Raw genomic sequence first — 18341 nt, forward strand, 5'->3', positions numbered from 1 at the left:
ACATGTGCAATTGCTTGTGTACACATCAGTCTGAACCACAGAAAAGAAAAAAAGCTGGTATCAAGGACAAAAGTCCACAGTTTCAGAATATCCCAAGGTACTGTGCGCTGCAAAGCATCACACACACACACACACACACACACACACACACACACACACACACACACACACACACACACACACACACACACACACACACACACACACACACACACACACACACACACACACACACACACACACGAATAATACTGCTGTTAGCAAAAAAAAAGCTACATTACTATATTTAGATAAAAGTGACTTTGCTACAACACCAAGTACAAAAACACAGCAGTTGGTACCTGGATATATATTCCTGTCCCAGCCTACCCTCCAGATATTCCCTACCTTGGTCAGAATTATCAATGAAAAACGAAAGTGATCCGTTTTTTCCTGTAGAACTGAGACCTGGTGACTTCAAGTCGGACCACCAAAGACCTCAGCTGAGTCCAGCTGGAGGTCAGAGAGCGACGGCGTTCCAGGGGCGGGTCACCAGACTCAAGACTCCTGCATCCTAAGCTTCATCCAGGGCCGGAGAACCAGGAGAACCGGAACAGGGAGCCTTTTCTCCTCTTCCTCCTTGTTCATAATAGGTTCTCAATCACAGGACGCCTTAAAAAAGAAATCCTGAACCATGTCGCGTTCCAATCCGAAAAGAAAGATCCGCAGAATTCCAAAGCGACGACAGCCAGAAGAAAAAGCTAAACAAAAACAAGCTGCAACTTCCAGGTTTGGGAGGTGGGGGTGGGTGGGAGGGTTGAGGGGGTGGGGTCTGGAGAGCAGGGTGGGGGGTAAGGAGGTCGGGGTGTGACCCAAAAACAATTTGATGATTTATCAAGTGCACCGAGAGGCGGTAAGTAGCTGCGCTCCCTTCCTAACCCCTGCGTCGGTCTGATCTCGATGCGGGCTGCTGGGGCTCTAAGAGGCTTTGCTGATCCACCCTCCTCCTACCCAGGCATCACCACCCTCATCGCCGCTGCGCTCACATGTCCGGCTGAAGGCAGCCCCTCTCTGATGTGTGCGGTGCTAACTCCTTCTGACCAGGCTGCCTCGCGCTGCCCCAAGGCACAGTGGCAGGCAGGGGAGGGGAGGGGAGGGGAGGGGAGGGAGGGAGTGGGGGTGGTGTATTATAAGAATCTGCAAAGAGTGAGCTTTTGTGAGAGAACTGCATGTGCATGCAGGGGGTGGGGGGGTGGGGGTGGTTGGGGGGGAGAGGGGAATGAAGTGAAGGCAAAGGGTGCCTGCGTGCGTGTACGTTAAAGTGACTGCAAGATAGACTTAGGGGGAGGGAAACAGAGAGAGAAGATGGAGAGGGAGACAGAGGGAAAACAAAAGCATGTATAAAGTATGTGCACGTGGTGCACGTGAGGAGGAGGAGCGGAGGGTACCACATCAAAGTGGCTGCACCGTGGTAATGTTTGCGCGCGCGTGTTTGTGTGTGTGTGTGTGTGTTTGAGCGGTTGATGCCATTGTGGCCCCTGAGCGCCCAGGGCTGAGGCCGGCTCCATCCAGCCACCAACAGCCAGGCTCAGCCCCGCCGAGACAGGGGCTCCAGGGTCAATCTCTCCCCGTTAACCATAATCAAACAAATGCATACAAACGCACAGAGAGAGACACACACACGCATGCACACACACACACACACACACACACACACGTCTGAGTCTGAGTGCAGGCAGGAAGACAGGGCCGCGGTCACGCAGCAGGCTTTTAAGTGACGCTGGGAGCTGTGCTGGGCAGTCAGTGCTTCTGTCTTAATGCTAGTGAGCATGAGATTGGGACCGCAGGTAGCTCGCTGCAAGTAAAGTAAAGGCTGCTTTAAAAGGCTTGACTCCACACACCGAGTCAAGATGGTGACATGCTGCTGGTGGAGTACTGGTTGAACCTGCCGCTACGGTAATGGATAGGTTTGGCTGACGATGACTATTTTCATTGAAAGGAAGTAATTAAATTCTTGACCCCACTTAAGTCCTTCATATTCCTGGCTGGTTGTTGAGGAACATTTCAAAATCTGGCATTGCATCATCTGTGACCTTTATAGACTATAAATAGGATAATAAAACAAACAACAACCCTTTTTACCCCTATTTCTTTTCAAATCCTTAATTTAGTCATTGCCATATTTATTTTTGATAAACTCTTCTTGAAAAACTATGATGACCTCGCCTTTGAACGTTTCAAACTAATACCTGGACGAACCTTTAAAAGGTGAACGTGTGTTGAATTCAGCATTAGTATACAGTTGGTTGCATTCTTCCCCCTCACCACTAGAGGCTCAACCCAACACACTGCACCTTTAAGCTGCATTTCTCCAACCCCTACAGCAGAACACCCTTTGAGCATGCGCCAACACACAAACTCACCTGTAGCACGTGCTGTCGGAGCAGGGGTTGTGCACGCGCACGATAATGAAGACATGCTGGAAGTGGGAGCGGATCGCCTTGGGGGTGAAGGGGTGTGAGCCGGGCTCCTGGAACACCAGCGTCACGATGTCGTTGCCGATGTGACGCTTCCTCAGCAGCTGATGTCAGGGAGGGGGAGGGGGAGGGGTTGTTAAAATAACTACAACGTACAACGAATGAACTACAATGGATGGTTCGCGTTTGCCATGATACAGCATATTCATTTTTGCTGTTATGGATATTCGAGGAAAACAATACTGCTTATAGCTGACACAAAAACCTCCTCTCATAGCGAACACATTCCTTAACTTTGGGTAAATGTTGCTTATTTTATCTTCGAAACATCCTTTCCCAAACAGTTTATAGTATTTACATTCTAGAATGCGCACCCTTAAATGCGCACCCTTATCCCATAGTCTCTGGGGCGGGACGTACCTGCTGTTTGTTGTTGGGCGTGTAGGGCAGCAGCGTGGACACGTGGAACATGATCTCGTAGTCCTTGTAGGCCGTGTACAGGGAGTGCGTGCCGGTGGAGTCCGCTGCAGGGGGAGACATGTCATGGAGTCCATGTTAGGAACTGGAGGCCATGTTAGGAACTGGAGTCCATGTTAGGAACTGGACTCCATGTTAGGAACTGGAGCCCATGTTAGGAACTGGAGCCCATGTTAGGAACTGGAGCCCATGTTAGGAACTGGACTCCATGTTAGGAACTGGACTCCATGTTAGGAACTGGACTCCATGTTAGGAACTGGACTCCATGTTAGGAACTGGAGACCATGTTAGGAACTGGAGACCATGTTAGGAACTGGACTCCATGTTAGGAACTGGACTCCGTGTTAGGAACTGGACTCCGTGTTAGGAACTGGACTCCGTGTTAGGAACTGGACTCAGTGTTAGGAACTGGACTCAGTGTTAGGAACTGGACTCCATGTTAGGAACTGGAGACTATGTTAGGAACTGGAGACCATGTTAGGAGCTGGAGACCATGTTAGGAACTGGAGTCCATGTTAGGAACTGGAGTCCATGTTAGGAACTGGAGCCCATGTTAGGAACTGGAGCCCATGTTAGGAGCTGGATGTACTGATGGTGGCTCTTAGCGCAGTGTCTCTACCCAAGCACAGACAAACATAGTCTGCAGCTGAATCATAGGATTGCCAGCCTGAATAATTCCTTTCAATCATCAATATACAACAACAACAATTAATCATATGCTCATGGACTTGACCTTGAGCGACTCAAAGCCTAATCTTGTGTGTGAATGGCAGGCCCTTCAGCATCTATAATGATGCTGCTGGTGAGCTGATGTCCGCCCTGCATGAGAGACAACGTGAGGGGCTTTCCTCTGGGTGAGTAGGGGTGGCCCTGCAGCCCAAAATAGCTCCAAGTAATTACAGCCATGATTGGGATGAGCTGCCGTTTCATCCTACCCTCATTAGGACCATTGAGGGGCGAGTTAGGCAGACTGTCAGTCATATATTAATACAAAAAAGAGAGAGAGAGATCAAAGAATTAAATGAGATGATGCAAGCATATATGACCAAGAGGGGGAGGGGGGAGAGAGAGAGAGAGAGAGAGAGAGAGAGAGAGAGAGAGAGAGAGAGAGAGAGACAGAGAGAGAGAGAGACAGAGAGAGAGAGAGAGACAGAGACAGAGAGACAGAGGAGACAGAGGAAGAAAGAGCGTGAATGAGGTCAGGTGAAAGGAAATATTTAACAGAAAACCAGATAAGAAGGACAAAGGATGCAGTCCCAAGAGGCAACCATAAAAAAGGGGGAGAGAGTTTTAAAGTGAAAGCTAATCTTGTGAATGTGTTGACAGAGCCAATGCTGACACCTGAATGACCTCTGCTTTACAAGCGCAGATCCGGTTAGCCTCCGGGGAACACCAGCATCAAAATGCATTATGGGTTTAAAGGAGTTGGGGGGGGGGGGGGGGGGGGGAAGTGGTAGAACAATCAGGATAGGAGGGTGCAAGGTGTGTGTATGTGAGGTCTGTGTGTTAGTACGTGTGTGTGTTTATGATTATACTTTCTTCTTTGAGGATCCTTCTCATTATTCATCAGAGATTGGTAAAGTTTGGGTATTAGATGAGGGACTTGTCTAGGTACAACATTCAAAACGATAATACACAATAACACAGCATACTGTACAGACACGGGATGCTGTTTGCTCATGGGCAGTGGCTGGCTGGGGGATAGGACCAACCCAACGTAAAAGAGTCCGTCAAGCGGCACCCACTGAGCTCACCCCAATGAGCACCCCACCCCACCCCCCCACCCCCACCCCACCCTGACCCCCACCCCGGGAGAGTTCGTGGGAGACGTTACTTTTGGTGTCGAGCTGGGCGCGGTACTTGAGGAAGCCCTTGAGGCGGACTTTGTCCCCCAGCAGCTGGAGGAACTCCTCCAGGGCGGGGCCGGCGTTCTCGTTGTTGTACATCTCCTCCTCCGTGCTCTGGCCGGCCCGGCAGTACATCACCCCCACCTTCACCTGGAAGCTCAGCTGGAGATGCACACAGAGCAAGAAAAAGAAAAAACACACACACCCACAGAAACACACACACACAGACAGAGAAACAGACACAAACACACAGCGAAACACACAAACAAACGCACAGAAGTATGTAGACAGACACACACACACACAGACAGAGAAACAGACAAAAACACACAGCGAAACACACAAACAAACACACACAAGTATGTAGACACACACACACACACACACACACAAAAGAGTGAGTCACTTTATACACAGAGTCAAGATGTTATACATTCACACCTTCACAGAACAAAGAGTCCTGGCACTTCCAGAACAGTGACTTACCCACTTGTCGGCCACTGGCTCTAAAGCCCACTGGGAAGAACTCTCCCTCTCTTACTAGCTCTGGGCCTCCGCACCCCCTGACGCTGCCTCTCTCACTCTGGGCCTCCTCACCCCCTGACTCAGCCTCTCTCTCTCTGGGCCTCCTCACCCCCTGACGCTGCCTCTCTCGCTCTGGGCCTCCTCACCCCGTCTCTGCCTCTCTCTCTCTAGGCTTCATTACCCCCTGACGCTGCCTCTCTCGCTCTGGGCCTCCTCACCCCCTGACTCTGCCTCTCTCGCTCTGGGCCTCCTCACCCCCTGACTCTGCCTCTCTCGCTCTGGGCCTCTTCACCCCCTGACGCTGCCTCTCTCGCTCTGGGCCTCCTCACCCCCTGACGCTGCCTCTCTCGCTCTGGGCCTCCTTACCCCCTGACGCTGCCTCTCTCGCTCTGGGCCTCCTTACCCCTTGCTCGTCCAGCTTCATCAGCTGCTCCGTGACCTTGGGCGTGTTGAGGGCCAGCCGTAGACAGGACACGTCCAGCTCGGGCACCAGGTACTCCAGCACCTCCTTGATGGGCAGCCCCCGCACGGTGGCGTGCTTGGCTGTGGAGGGCACCGCGTCCTCCAGGATGGAGCCCCGGAGAGTGGTCAGCTGGTGGGGGAGACGGGCCGAGAGATGAGGGGGAGGGCTTGGAAGGATGGATGTCAGAAATCCTGCCCTTTTGATATTTTCTAAAGCTATAGCTATTGCTATAGCTATGATTGTATATATTGTTAAAGCTATTGTTATAGATATTGTCCCGCTGACAATATAAAGCAAGCAATATTAAGAGCGTACACAGAAGGGTAGGGCATACACACACACACTCATGCATCCTGACACACACACATGAATGCACACGCACGCACCCACGCAAACACACACACACACACACACACACACACACACACACACACACACACACACACACACACACACACACACACACACACACACACACACACACACACACACACACACACACAATCTGCCATGGCTTTTAAAAAAGTACTCCCATGCCCTGAGAGAAGTTGACATAAACAACAACAACACGAGAGGCTGTTTTAATTCCATCTGTGGCCGGGAGTCAACAGAAAGCAGTGGAGAGGAGGGAGCAAGACTCTGCATCAGGCTGCAGGGCTCTGTGAACATAGAGCTCTGCATTGTGCTCCATCGCGGGGAAGAGTCCGATCACACTCGCCTATCGTATGCAGCTGGAAGGGAAGGGTGGGCGAGTGTTGTTGTATGCATGGGGTTGGGCCCTGACAATGGACCCCTGTTCTCCAGGTATGCGAGGGTGTGTGGGGGTGGGTGGCTGGGGATGTTGTCTTTAGATATTTTGGTCCTTGGGGCCGTCAATTCCTTAATCACACACACACACACACACACACACACACACACACACACACACACACACACACACACACACACACACACACACACACACACACACACACACACACACACACACAGTCCCCTAATACGATAATTGGGCAAAAATAATATTAGTCGGGAGCTTGTCTATATTATTCTAGCTGTGTATAGATGTCGTATGCAGTCATCGTGGAGCGTGAAGACCGGTTCTAAGCGGTCTAACCGACTGGGGTTCTCAGGTGGCAGGGCTTTGACAGGCCATGGAGGTCAGGAGAAAAGTACATGTCCTGAAGTGTGTCCCCACAGCTGTGGTCTGACTGACGGGGCCTGCAGGGCTGGCTGCAGGAAGAGGTGCAGAGGTTGCTGCGGGTTTCGCCCCGAGGAAGTTCCCCGGTGAGAAGCAGAGGAGAGCTGGGGCGATAAATACACAGTGTGGAGGAGACATCCGGCCTACAGCCAGGGAACTTTGAGCAGTCAGTGACCTCACCCGGAATGGGATCCCAGTTAAAAATATAGACATTCCGTCGTTACTTAAACAATTCCAAACTGACAACAAACGATCGAATACTCAAAAGTATAATCTTTATAGTTTCTCGGTTTGTCAAAAGCATCGGTCAAAACCAGGCGCTTTGAAAATAACTATGAAGGAGTGATTCCACGCGACGCAGTACGAACGCCGGTGCACCACTGACCTCGCTGGTTCGGAAAATGAGGCGGTAGTTGTACTGCTGGCCCAGGTCCTTCTCCTCCTCCAGCTTGTCCCGGCGCAGGCTCACCGCCACAGGCCCCAACGCCTCATCCATCCCGAAGTAGTTCCAGTGCTCTGAAAGAGGAAACAGGGATAAGGCATAAACCACAAAGCTCTCCGATGAACGGACCTCATTGCCCCAGGGCCCGGGCGGCAGGGCGTCTCACCCTTCATGTAGAAGAACTTGCGGTAGTAGTAGGCCCCCAGGTCCACGTGCTCCACGATGTAGTGCTTGCCCTTGTCGCTGAGCGCTGAGCTGTGGCCCTCCTTGGGGCCCTCCAGCACCGCCACCCCGGCGTTGGTGCAGTGGGAGCTGACGGCCGTCTCGTAGAGACCCCCCTCCCCGGCCAGGACCCCGGGGCCGCCGCCCCCCGCCCCTCCGCCCACCAGCCCCAGCCTCCGCCGGCTGGCGCCGTCCGCCCCGATCTCGTTGCGGAAGCAGGGGCAGCTGAGGAGCATCTCGTTGCTCTGCTCCTCCTCCGAGTCGGGGCCCGGGCTGTCCCTGGCGTTCAGCTCCTCCTGGCTGCCGCCGGGGGAGCTGTAGGGCAGGCTGTGGGTGGAGGAGAGGGTGGAGGTGGCCGAGGCGGCGGCGGCGGCCGAGGCGCCCGTGGTGGTGTTTTTCCTCTTGCTGGCCGTCTGCCGCAGCTGGATGACGTCGTTGAGGTCGAAGAGCATGCTCTGGACGTCGTAGTGGGAGAAGCCCTTCTGGCTGGCCCAGGGCTTCAGCGGCGGCCCCGCCTCCTCCGACCGCCCGTCCTCCGCGTCCGACCCGCCCTTGGGCGAGTCCGACTCGCCGCGGACGCTGCGCAGCTTGCGGAATATGGACTCCCCTCCCGTCTCCGACTTGGAGCGCCTCTTGGGCGGCTTGTCGCGGTCCTTGGGCCGGGGGGCGTCGACCTCGGTGAGGTTCTCCTGCTGAAGGTCGGCGGTGGACTGGCCGGCGCTCAGCAGCTCCTCCAGGCCCTCGGGGGCGTCGCTGCGCTGGTCCGCCGCCTCCCCCTGGTAGCCCTTGAGCATGTCGAAGAAGCTGTCCCGGGACGGCCCGTGCTGGTCGATGGAGGACGTGCTGCCGTACTCGCGGTGCAGCGGGGACCACTTGGCGCCCGGCGCGGGGCTCCAGTCCTCGCCGCTCTCCCCGCTGCCCTCCATCTCGCTGATGGTCATGTCGCTGTTGCTGCGCTGGCGGATGCGGCGCTGGCGCGGGTTCCTGTGGGCGGGGCCCCGGTACTCTCCCGGGGACAGGTAGTGGGTGTCGGAGCTGTAGTTGTTGGCCGGGGCCTGAGTCCTGTTCTTCAGCGTGTTGTGGATGTTGCGCAGCATGGAGGAGTCCTGAGGGCTGATCAAGAGGCCTGATTTGTGGGACTGGCCGCCGCCGCCGCCGCCCGGCGCGCCCGGGCTCTGGCCCTCCGTGGGGTGCCACAAGCTCATCGCCATGTCCTTTCGAGGGGGCCAGTCGGCTACTCGCGCACGCACGCCCATCTTGGGCACACCCGTACCCCCTGGGGGATGGACATTATCAGAACGCGTGGGCAAGGCGCCGCCGTTGACCATCCGAAGGTGTTTGGTGTAGAACTCGTCTGTGGCAGGGATCGATCCACCACGCTCCATCGGTGGCAGAGGCTTCAGGCTGGTCATGGCATCAGGGCCTGAGGCAACAAGGCACTTAGCAGGGGGGCATCGCTGCCTCTAGGACTGCATGCGGGGGCTGAAGTCATGGGCAGCCTTCTCTGGATCAGGAGGAACCCAAAGGACGAGGCCTCCTCAAGCCTTCATGGCGCAACGTTATCTGGGTCAGGCCGTTCCAGGGAGTCGTGTCCGTAATCTAAACGTAGCTCCCTGAAATAAGAGCAGAAGAAAAATGTGAGTTTAGGTACTTCAACAGTTCATATGAAACCTTCTCTTGAGGCAATGTTCCAAAAGATGTGACACTTGAGACCAACATGCTCCTTTCAGACTTCTAAACCAGTTTTTCATTTCCATTTCCACAGCAGTGAAAGGGAATGGATGTGTTTAGGAGCGGGCGGGCTTAACAGAATTCTGCTTACTTCCCTTCTGCCAGGGCGTCAATGAGTCCATACAGAGTGTCTGAAATGTTATTTACAGATAAGGCATGGCTTTCAAAACCAATTTCAGAATAAGCATCATGGGGGAAACATGAAAGCTTGGCCAAATGTAAAATAAATTGCATTCCCTCATTAAAACTACAAGCCTCTACACTCATCTGTTCAATTCTCAAATGAAATGTGTAAAGTGGATGTTGCTGGCAATTTAATAAAGTAATGTAAGACTTACTTATTCATGCCGTGCCCTATGTAAAAAAAAAAAAAGTAAACGATGCTTCCAATAAATAGAAGTCTTCTGAATCAAGTCCAGTCCTCAGCTGGCCGGGCCCTGAATGTGCTGCTGTTGTTGATAATGCTGCGACTCCTTTAATGTCTCTTACCGAGCAATCACTTAGCCAACAAAAGTCAATTAAATTGACAAGATGCTGCATTCTGGAACCAACCCAAGGAGTACATAGGAAAATAATATAAAAAAAATACCTATATATATAAAAATATAAACACACACACACACACACGCACACACACACAAGTCAGACATCAAAAGCAAGCAGGCCCTTTGAACGTTCTCTGAGACCAGGGTGATGTTCCTCTGCGTGGCAGATCGGGCATATTTGGCAGCCTTACACCGGGGGAGATTAAGGCTCCTCATCTCAGTCGGCCCTGGCTGGCTGTGGGCTGTGATCACATTATCCACTGGCTGTCAGAGCGGTGATGGTCCTACTGCACAGTCACCTTCACACAGCACACACACCACCGCCAGCCAGCGCCAGCTCCCACAGCTGCTAATCAGAGCAGAGATGGCTTCCAGAGCACTAATTCACTTGCGTTATATGCTACTAAACCTTGGCACGCACAGTCAATACGCGGCCTAGTGAGGCATAAATTGTGTTTCCCCCCGGTCATTTCAAGAGGTTTTGTTTGTATAATACACAACTCCTACTGTTCTGAACTATGTTTGGAAACCAGTGCACGGTAAACCCACGGACGGCTAGCAACAACATCGGACCCTAACGGATTGCTGTTGGTCAAAGCTCCCAACACACACACACACACACACACACACACACACACACACACACGCGTGTTTTAATATCAACAGCTAGGCATTAGGCATCAGGTATGCTGGCACCAATACCCAGAAGGGATTGGTTTTGGGCGGTGCCTCAGGGATAAGCTCTCTCTCCTAGCTTTGTTTTGTGAAAACCTACCTATGAAACCGAACACCGCGCTCCAAAACCTGATCCCCTCGAAGGCTGGGAGAGAAATTAAATAGAACCGCAGGAGGGGTCAGCTTTACAGAGAGAAACCGCCCGACCAGAGCACTAATACTGGAACGCTGGAAAACACAAAGGTCAGGTGAACGGATGGACGCCCACCTCTGTATTTTTGGGGTACTTTCAGCTGTAAGCTAAAAGACAAACCATGTAGGCGCATCCATTCAACTGACTTTTGACATTTAAGAAGGGCTAATCTACCGGCTGTCTCTAACCCAGTGCAGGTTTCCTTACTACGTACAACATGATGCCGCTGGCCTGGGGAGGGGAGAGGGTGTGTGTAGAGGGACTCTCCCTCATGCAGTTTTGTGTTGTGATTTGTGAACATACACTTCACTCCACCCATGGCCCCCAGCAACACCTATTATTTATTACTATGTTTTTCCTTGCCTCATCAGCAAGTCCCATTAATAAAACAGTAGCATATTAACATCCACAACTGCTCCGTTTATGCATACGTATTTGGGTACTACTATAACATTATTATTATTTTTACATTTACATATGTATGCGATTACGGTGGTCCTTTCTAAATAGCGATGTGTTGGAGTAAGTCATTACGGAGACAGATGTTACTCTGGCAGCGCAGAGCGGACATGTGTGCGTGTGTTGACTAAGCGAAGCTAACTTCCTGTAATGGGGGCTGGGCTCTTCCAGCTGCTCTGGCGGTCCTGTCCAGAATGAGGAAGACACACACCAGGCCAGGGATGATGTCATGCTGGGACGCCCGGCCTTGCTACTGTTGTTGTACGCAGACCACACACACACACACACACACACACACACACACACACACACACACACACACACACACACACACACACACACACACACACACACACACACACACACACACACACACACACACACAAACACGAGAGCCCACATGGTGTGTGATGACTGAGTCACATGCGGGGTACTTCCCATGTTCCCTGTAGCCCACGCACGCACGCACACACACACGCACGTTGGATGAGCAATGCAATGAGTCCCAAAAATATAAAGCGCAGGAGTCATTGATGAAATGGACAATCCAACATATCTAGGGCAGAGATGTCTTTAGGGTAATTCTTAGGCCACACGCCGTTGACTTACTCCTGCTAGTGAAAATACTTGCCAAGTGTTGGGTGAAATTGTTTATTGGCTTTGACAAGCTCTACGGCCTCAAAGAGGGAATGTGTGTGTGTGTGTGTGTGTGTGTGTGTGTGTGTGTGTGTGTGTGTGTGTGTGTGTGTGTGTGTGTGTGTGTGTGTGTGTGTGTGTGTGTGTGTTCTGAAGTTCCCCTACAGAGTGAACAAGTGTCTCAGACTCCCTGGCAGGGGGAACAAAAAGAGGAAAGATCGCCCGACAAGCTTGTAATTACAGCCCGGGTGAATAGGGTCTGAATGACCGACACCAAAGTCTCCAAACAGAAATCCTCCATTGCTCTCAGCAGTCCTTCTCTCAGAGCGGTCTGGTGGGCACAGGGTTCCCTCTGTTCTGCTCTGGAAACCACCAGAGCCCCCACTCCACAACCACAACCCAGTGATGACTGGGACCCTGAGACATTCCTCTCTGATTGCTAGATTGTGCTTCCCTCAGGGTGAGCAATATTCCTGTGTGCGTGTGGGCGTGGGAAGTCTGTCAGTGTTTTGCTTTTAAATATTGGATGAAGAGGAATTTACAGAGGGTTTTGAACTTTCCAGCAGGGGACTATTTTTTTAATGTTAGATGGGTATGTCTTAGTCGGTATATCGTATATAGGATATGACTTCTGTCAATTTGTGAATGAAGACCTCCCACAACACACCTGTTCACAGCAGACCGAAAAAACCCAAATCAAATCTAAAATAATCAAACGAATGAATCTGATTCTACGATGGTAAAAGGAGAGAGAAACAATGGGAGTGAGAGAACAGGCACTGTCAAACATCTGAGAGCGTGATCTGATGACGAGGCAGATGGAGGAGCCCCGGCTGGCTGGTGGGAAGGGAGAAGCGGGGGGCCGGTGAGAGGAAACAAAGGAGCGGTCCGTGGTCGCGTCCCACCGCGCTGGGATCTGCCTCACATCAAACACAACCAGTGCTGTGATGTAATCCACTCAGCCTGTCATCTCCTCCCGCTTCCTGAAGAGCACCCTGGTGATCAGGACACGCACGCACGCACGCACGCACGCACGCACAACCACACATGCGCACACATGCAGGCACACACCCACACTCACACACACACACAATTTCGAGGCACAATTGAGTGACGCGGGTTCAATCTGTTTGTTTTCCGAGGGATTTTTCCCACAGAGCCTAACAGCGGGTGAGGTTTTGACTGGATCCATTGGAATGTGCAGCAGGACCGTAACAACATAGGACTGTAAGCAAGGCTGGAGGTCACCCAGAGGTCAAACTGAGAATGAGTTGCTTTTCCGTAGACCCTTAACCTCACAGTACTGCTTCCCAGCTTGTAGGAGCGCCTCACCAGGGCAGTGCAGTCCTGTGCAGGGACAGGGCTGTCCAACCCTACTGAGGAGGAATGTGTGTGTGTGTGTGTGTGTGTGTGTGTGTGTGTGTGTGTGTGTGTGTGTGTGTGTGTGTGTGTGTGTGTGTGTGTGTGTGTGTGTGTGTGTGTGTGTGTGACTCTCTGTCTCGAGGATTGAGAGATGAGGGGTCAACACGGGTCGTAAAAGGCCAACAAAAAAGACGGACAGGTAGCGACAACGCTCGACTCCCTCCCCCCTCCTCCCCCCTCCTCCTCCCCCCTCCTCCTTACCCCCAGGCTGATCTTCTCCCCGGCCCGATGAGTAAAGAGAAAAACTCGAAACCTTTGAAAAGGGGGAAAAAAACGAGAGATGTCTGCTGGCAGGCGATGCCAGCCTCCTCCAACCACAAGTGGAGAGACTCTGGAATTCCACCAGATCTGTCAGAGACGGGGGGGAAGGAAAGCAAGGGCTAGCGGCCTGTACGGGCAAATCCCGACAGCGACATGTTGTTGCAGTCAGGATGCTGAATGTTGACCGTCCAGGAGACCGTCTGCGAGGGGAGAGACTTGTTGTGGAGAGCATTCCTCTGTCAGAGCCCGAGAACACCAAGGCCATGTCTGGCTCGCGGTTTAGCTCAGGGCGCGACCCCTGTGCTCCGTGGAATGCGTGCTTTCGGATGTGGTGGCACTCCGCGATTTATAGCCAGACAATCGGAGCGGCGAATCGCTCGACCGACCGCACAAAAGGTCTGCGCCGACGATCCGGCATAAGTTGGAAGCACTTGAGAGAAACCCGTGGCTGCGTGTTTTCCATCACTTCTGCGGCCTTGCTCTGAGATTGGGCATTGTTCGAGACGCTGGGGCCTTTGGCTAACAGAACGCTGCTTTTCAGCACGGTTCAATGAGGAGTAAATTAGCTTGGCCTTACCGTTAGTAGCGTCTTCTTCCCCTCACATTCTAACACGATAGAGAGACCACTTGTGGACGAGAGGCAGATTATATTAACCAAGGATAAACCCAGAGCTGGGTGTTTCTCTTGTCCTGCTTTTCTAAAGCATTCCTGCAGTGTAGAGATGCACCGATTGCAAAATTCTTGGCCGATACCGATTTCCGGTTTTTAAGGAGGTCTGACCTGCCAAAACCGGTTTTTCCGATACCGATTTTCTAAGAAATAATTATAATCATATAATATGTTGATAGGTTTTCAATGTAGTGAGTCCCCGGGACCCACAGGTGGCGAGTTGGGTGGGTCCCTGAGAAATTCAATGGGTCCCGACTCCCCAGTTTAAAAAATGTGTTTCTTTTTTATTATTATTCTATTTCTTAAATGAAATTAATAGTGTTAAACTCAATACATGAAATTGTCATCTGAAAAGCGCAGCCATTTGTATGTGGTGAGCCACTGCTTCAGAAAAGTTCGCTTTTTTTGGGAGGAACATGTAGAAGGTTGAGGCAATTCTTCTGCAGTGGGCTCATCAGGCTCAGTAGAGGGGGAGGCAGAAGTAGGTACAGGCAATGTTGAGGTACTCTCTCTAGGCTGATCAGAGTCAGGGAGGAGTGCAGAGGTAGTGGGGACAGAAAATGCAGCTGCAATAGTTTGCTGACCTGCAATAGGTTTCATCTTTTTCTTTGGTGGTATTTTTGCGTTCTCTCTTCTCTGCCTGTTTCTCGAGAAAAACGGGATCTCGTTGGAAGCGCGATGTATGCGCAGGCGCCGTTTGGGCATAACAATATGTAGGCTGCCGTTCAATGTAGTTTTCATCACCACCACCGGATTATGTTTCATTTATTTCATTACAGCACGTCCCCTAAACGTTACAACATAATCGACACGAATGAGCACAGCATCGAGCAGTGGAAACGTGGGTTTATTTACTATGAAGTTTGTATTTTTAATTGTTGAAATGAAATCAGCGGTGACGAGCTAGTTGTTTTGGTAGCGGCTAAATTAGCATGTCGCGATACTTTGAACAGGGGATCACGTCTGCGCCGAGTAGATGCGCAGAGGGTTGAAACAGTGCTTGTCTGGTCTGCTCACAAGAAGGTTTCTTTGGCCAGTTACTGTGATTAAACACGAGTTGTTTAATGTTCACAATGTATCGTTTTTCATGGGGAAAATTAGATGCGTCCCCGGGACGCATGGATAGTGAGTTTAGTGCGTCCTTTCAGATTTGAATGCGTCAGGGACGCAGGACGCGTACCTAGCAACATGATCCCCCACGGCTTATTTTTGACTTGCAAGCATTACAAACAGCGTGTTTTGGGTCGTCCTGGCACACAGTGAAATAAGTCCAAATCAGCGACATGTTTTTCTTCCCGCGCTCTGGGCGCCTTGAGCTGCTACGCACCGCGCATGCGGGTGAGTTTGATCGGCCGAAAACCGGAAATTACGACAGTGACCGGCAGGTCACCGATTGTGGCCGATTGGATACAAAACCGGCTTTTTTAATCGGCGGCCGGTTGATCGGTGCATCTCTACTGCAGTGTTTTACTTTTCTCACAGGGCGGGACGGCACTGAATAAATGGTGGCCACAGACACTTAACGTTGTTTGTAGCCGCGGCCGTTAAATGCATTCCTGCTTCAATACGATGATGTGTGGGTGGGCTCCGGGCACACACAATGAAAGTCCAGTGTGCTGCTCCGACGCGAGGTGCCCCATACCTCGTCTGAAGAGCTAAATTGCATTGCTTTTACATATTGGAGTGGTCCTCCATTCGATCACATCGACCGCTCGCTAATGTCGTCGTGTTGTGTGTTACCCGCCGACCGCCTGTCAGACCCAGAGACCAGAAGACGGAGCGCGGAAATCTCCCGGTAAGCACGCCGTATGTTTACAGCTTGTTTTCCGTGCGGTAATTACAGGACTTTACAACCAGTGCGCGGGCCTGCGTTTATTGGGATTGTGTTTCAGCGCCGCAGGTTCGATGTGGAGACTGGCGACGCAGCGACTCGTCGCGTTCTCCTTCTTAGGTATGCGGCGTGAGGCTGACGGAGAGGAAGCGCCCGAGGGGCTGCCGAGGCCTGGAGAGGAATGTAAAAAACCTGCTAATGAGGAGGCGGCCTGTCTGCCGGAGACTGGAGAGCAGCACCGCGCTCCGACTTTGGGGAAGATGGTCCTCTGCTGCTCTAGGCTGCACTCCCCCCCCCCCCCCCCCCCCCCCCCCCCCCCCCTCCCCCCCTCCCCCCCCCCCCCCTCCTCTGCGTGCCCGCATGCCTGCCCCTCCTCCGGCCCGCTCTCCTGACAACCGCTGCGCCCGGCCTGGCTAGAGCCGCTCCATTATTCCATTAGAGACACTGGGCTGGGAGCAATATAAAACACACATACCCCAGGTCCACCGACAGTGCGCCCACACACACACACACACACACACACACACACACACACACACACACACACACACACACACACACACACACACACACACACACACACACACACACACACACACACACACACGGCCTCTAAAGCCAACCTGGAGGTTTGAGCGACAGCGAACACACACAAACATCCACCCATCAAAGCCCCTAGGTGATCACCGGAGTAGCCAGACCGTGAAGACAGACGCATGGAGGTTGTAGTAGCAGTATTCTAACTATGTAGCATTCAGGAGGTGCTTTGACCATGTCAACACGGGTCCTCTTTGACACATGCAAAGGAAACCACGTCTCACACTGCCAAAAGATAAGGTAGTGTTTGGATAGCGACTCCACCACATTCTCCGCTCTTCCAAAATAAAATAAATCACACGTAAGGGGAGCATTCAGGAACCAAAGTGGGGATAATCCAGGAAATGTGATGCCACAGGGACTCCCTAACACAACCCAACTCATATTAGATATGAAGTTCCCGAGGGACGACAGGGAGTCAATCATATCTCCAAACGTCTTCATCATGCAGTAATAGCCTCCCACTCTCATCTCTCCAAAAAACACGCCAGCTTGCCAGCGATGTTATTCAGACCATTGCCAATAGCCATTTTCTTTTACATAGGTGCGCCCTGGCCCCTGCGATCTCTAAGGCTAAACACGGCGGACGTGTTTACAACCACTTGTCTAAAGTTGGCCTGGTGGGGGCCTGAGCCACGGGGGGTCTGACCGTGGCCTCACCTTAGCCAACGGGAGCATCTCCCAGCAGCAGGCCCTGTTAAGTGGGGCAGCATGGAGCTCATGGGGAGAGTCAGCCGCCAAGAGGGGGACTTAGTGACATAGTGTTCCATAGTACTATATCCGCAATGCAACATTGAATCAATATTTAAACCGACTTTTGGCAACGTGTTGCAGTAAAACCCCTTTTTCTACCGAGTATCAAATCCACCCCATCTGTGCATTTGGGAGCGTTATTCTTTGTTGATTTGAGGATGTGTGTCTGCTACTGTGTGTGTCTGCTCCTGTGTGTGTGTGTGTGTGTGTGTGTGTGTGTGTGTGTGTGTGTGTGTGTGTGTGTGTGTGTGTGTCTGCGTGCGTGCGTGCGTGCGTGCGTGCGTGTAAAGAGGGGGAGCTGGCAAGTTTTGTTCAAGTGGAGAATCAAAGAAGAAGAGTCTTGAGAGTGTGTAGCAGTATAATTAACACAAGTGTTGAATTCAGTGGTGGGGTGGGGGGGGGGGGGGGCTAGAGAGGCAGATTTTCTCTCGCTGCCTCCTGTAATCCTCCCCCTTTCTCCCCATGCCAGGAGCCAAGCCCTTAAGACAGCCACAGGGCAGCGGGGGACTAGGCCTGTGAGGCTTTTGGTGCTGGTGGTGGAGCATGCACATATAGCACTTTCAGAAGCCATCTCCCTTTCAGAGCCGAGGAGCTCACTGGTATAACGCAGACGTTGCCCGTGCACTCATACATACCAGAAGACAGTCACCACACTTCACACGCTGCAGCAATGCTCAGAGAAAGAGACACGTCAGGGCTGTGGGAAAGTAGCCTGCATGGGGAGAGCTACATCTGGGAAAAATCTGGAAACAATTGGAATTATGTTTAGTAGTTTATTTTAGGCAGCACCTCTGGGTACAGGGCAGGGTTACAGGGTGTATTTTAATGCCAGGGTGTGCCATGTTAGGTCAGTGTGGGTCGTGTTAGGTCAGGGTGGGTCGTGTTAGGTCAGGGTGTATCGGGTTAGGTCAGGGTTTATCGGGTTAGGTCAGGGTGTA

The 18341-nt window shown here is 52.1% G+C and overlaps 1 protein-coding gene across 3 annotated transcripts in view; it reads right to left on the reverse strand.

Annotated features, from left to right (window-relative positions):
- Positions 1-18341, reverse strand: part of LOC115543876 (signal-induced proliferation-associated 1-like protein 1) — a 42882-nt gene that overhangs the window by 16311 nt on the left and 8230 nt on the right. For all 3 annotated transcript variants that reach the window (XM_030356519.1, XM_030356517.1, XM_030356518.1), the window contains exons 2-7: positions 7575-9243; positions 7352-7482; positions 5709-5897; positions 4768-4942; positions 2877-2980; positions 2403-2560 (exon numbers count right to left, since the gene is read on the reverse strand). In XM_030356519.1, coding sequence (XP_030212379.1) covers positions 2403-2560; positions 2877-2980; positions 4768-4942; positions 5709-5897; positions 7352-7482; positions 7575-9042 — 2225 coding nt within the window. In that variant the 5' untranslated portion in view covers positions 9043-9243. The remainder of the gene's footprint in view (positions 1-2402; positions 2561-2876; positions 2981-4767; positions 4943-5708; positions 5898-7351; positions 7483-7574; positions 9244-18341) is intronic.

This window comes from Gadus morhua, chromosome 5 (assembly GCF_902167405.1).
Source record: "Gadus morhua chromosome 5, gadMor3.0, whole genome shotgun sequence".
NCBI classification, from domain to species: domain Eukaryota; kingdom Metazoa; phylum Chordata; class Actinopteri; order Gadiformes; family Gadidae; genus Gadus; species Gadus morhua.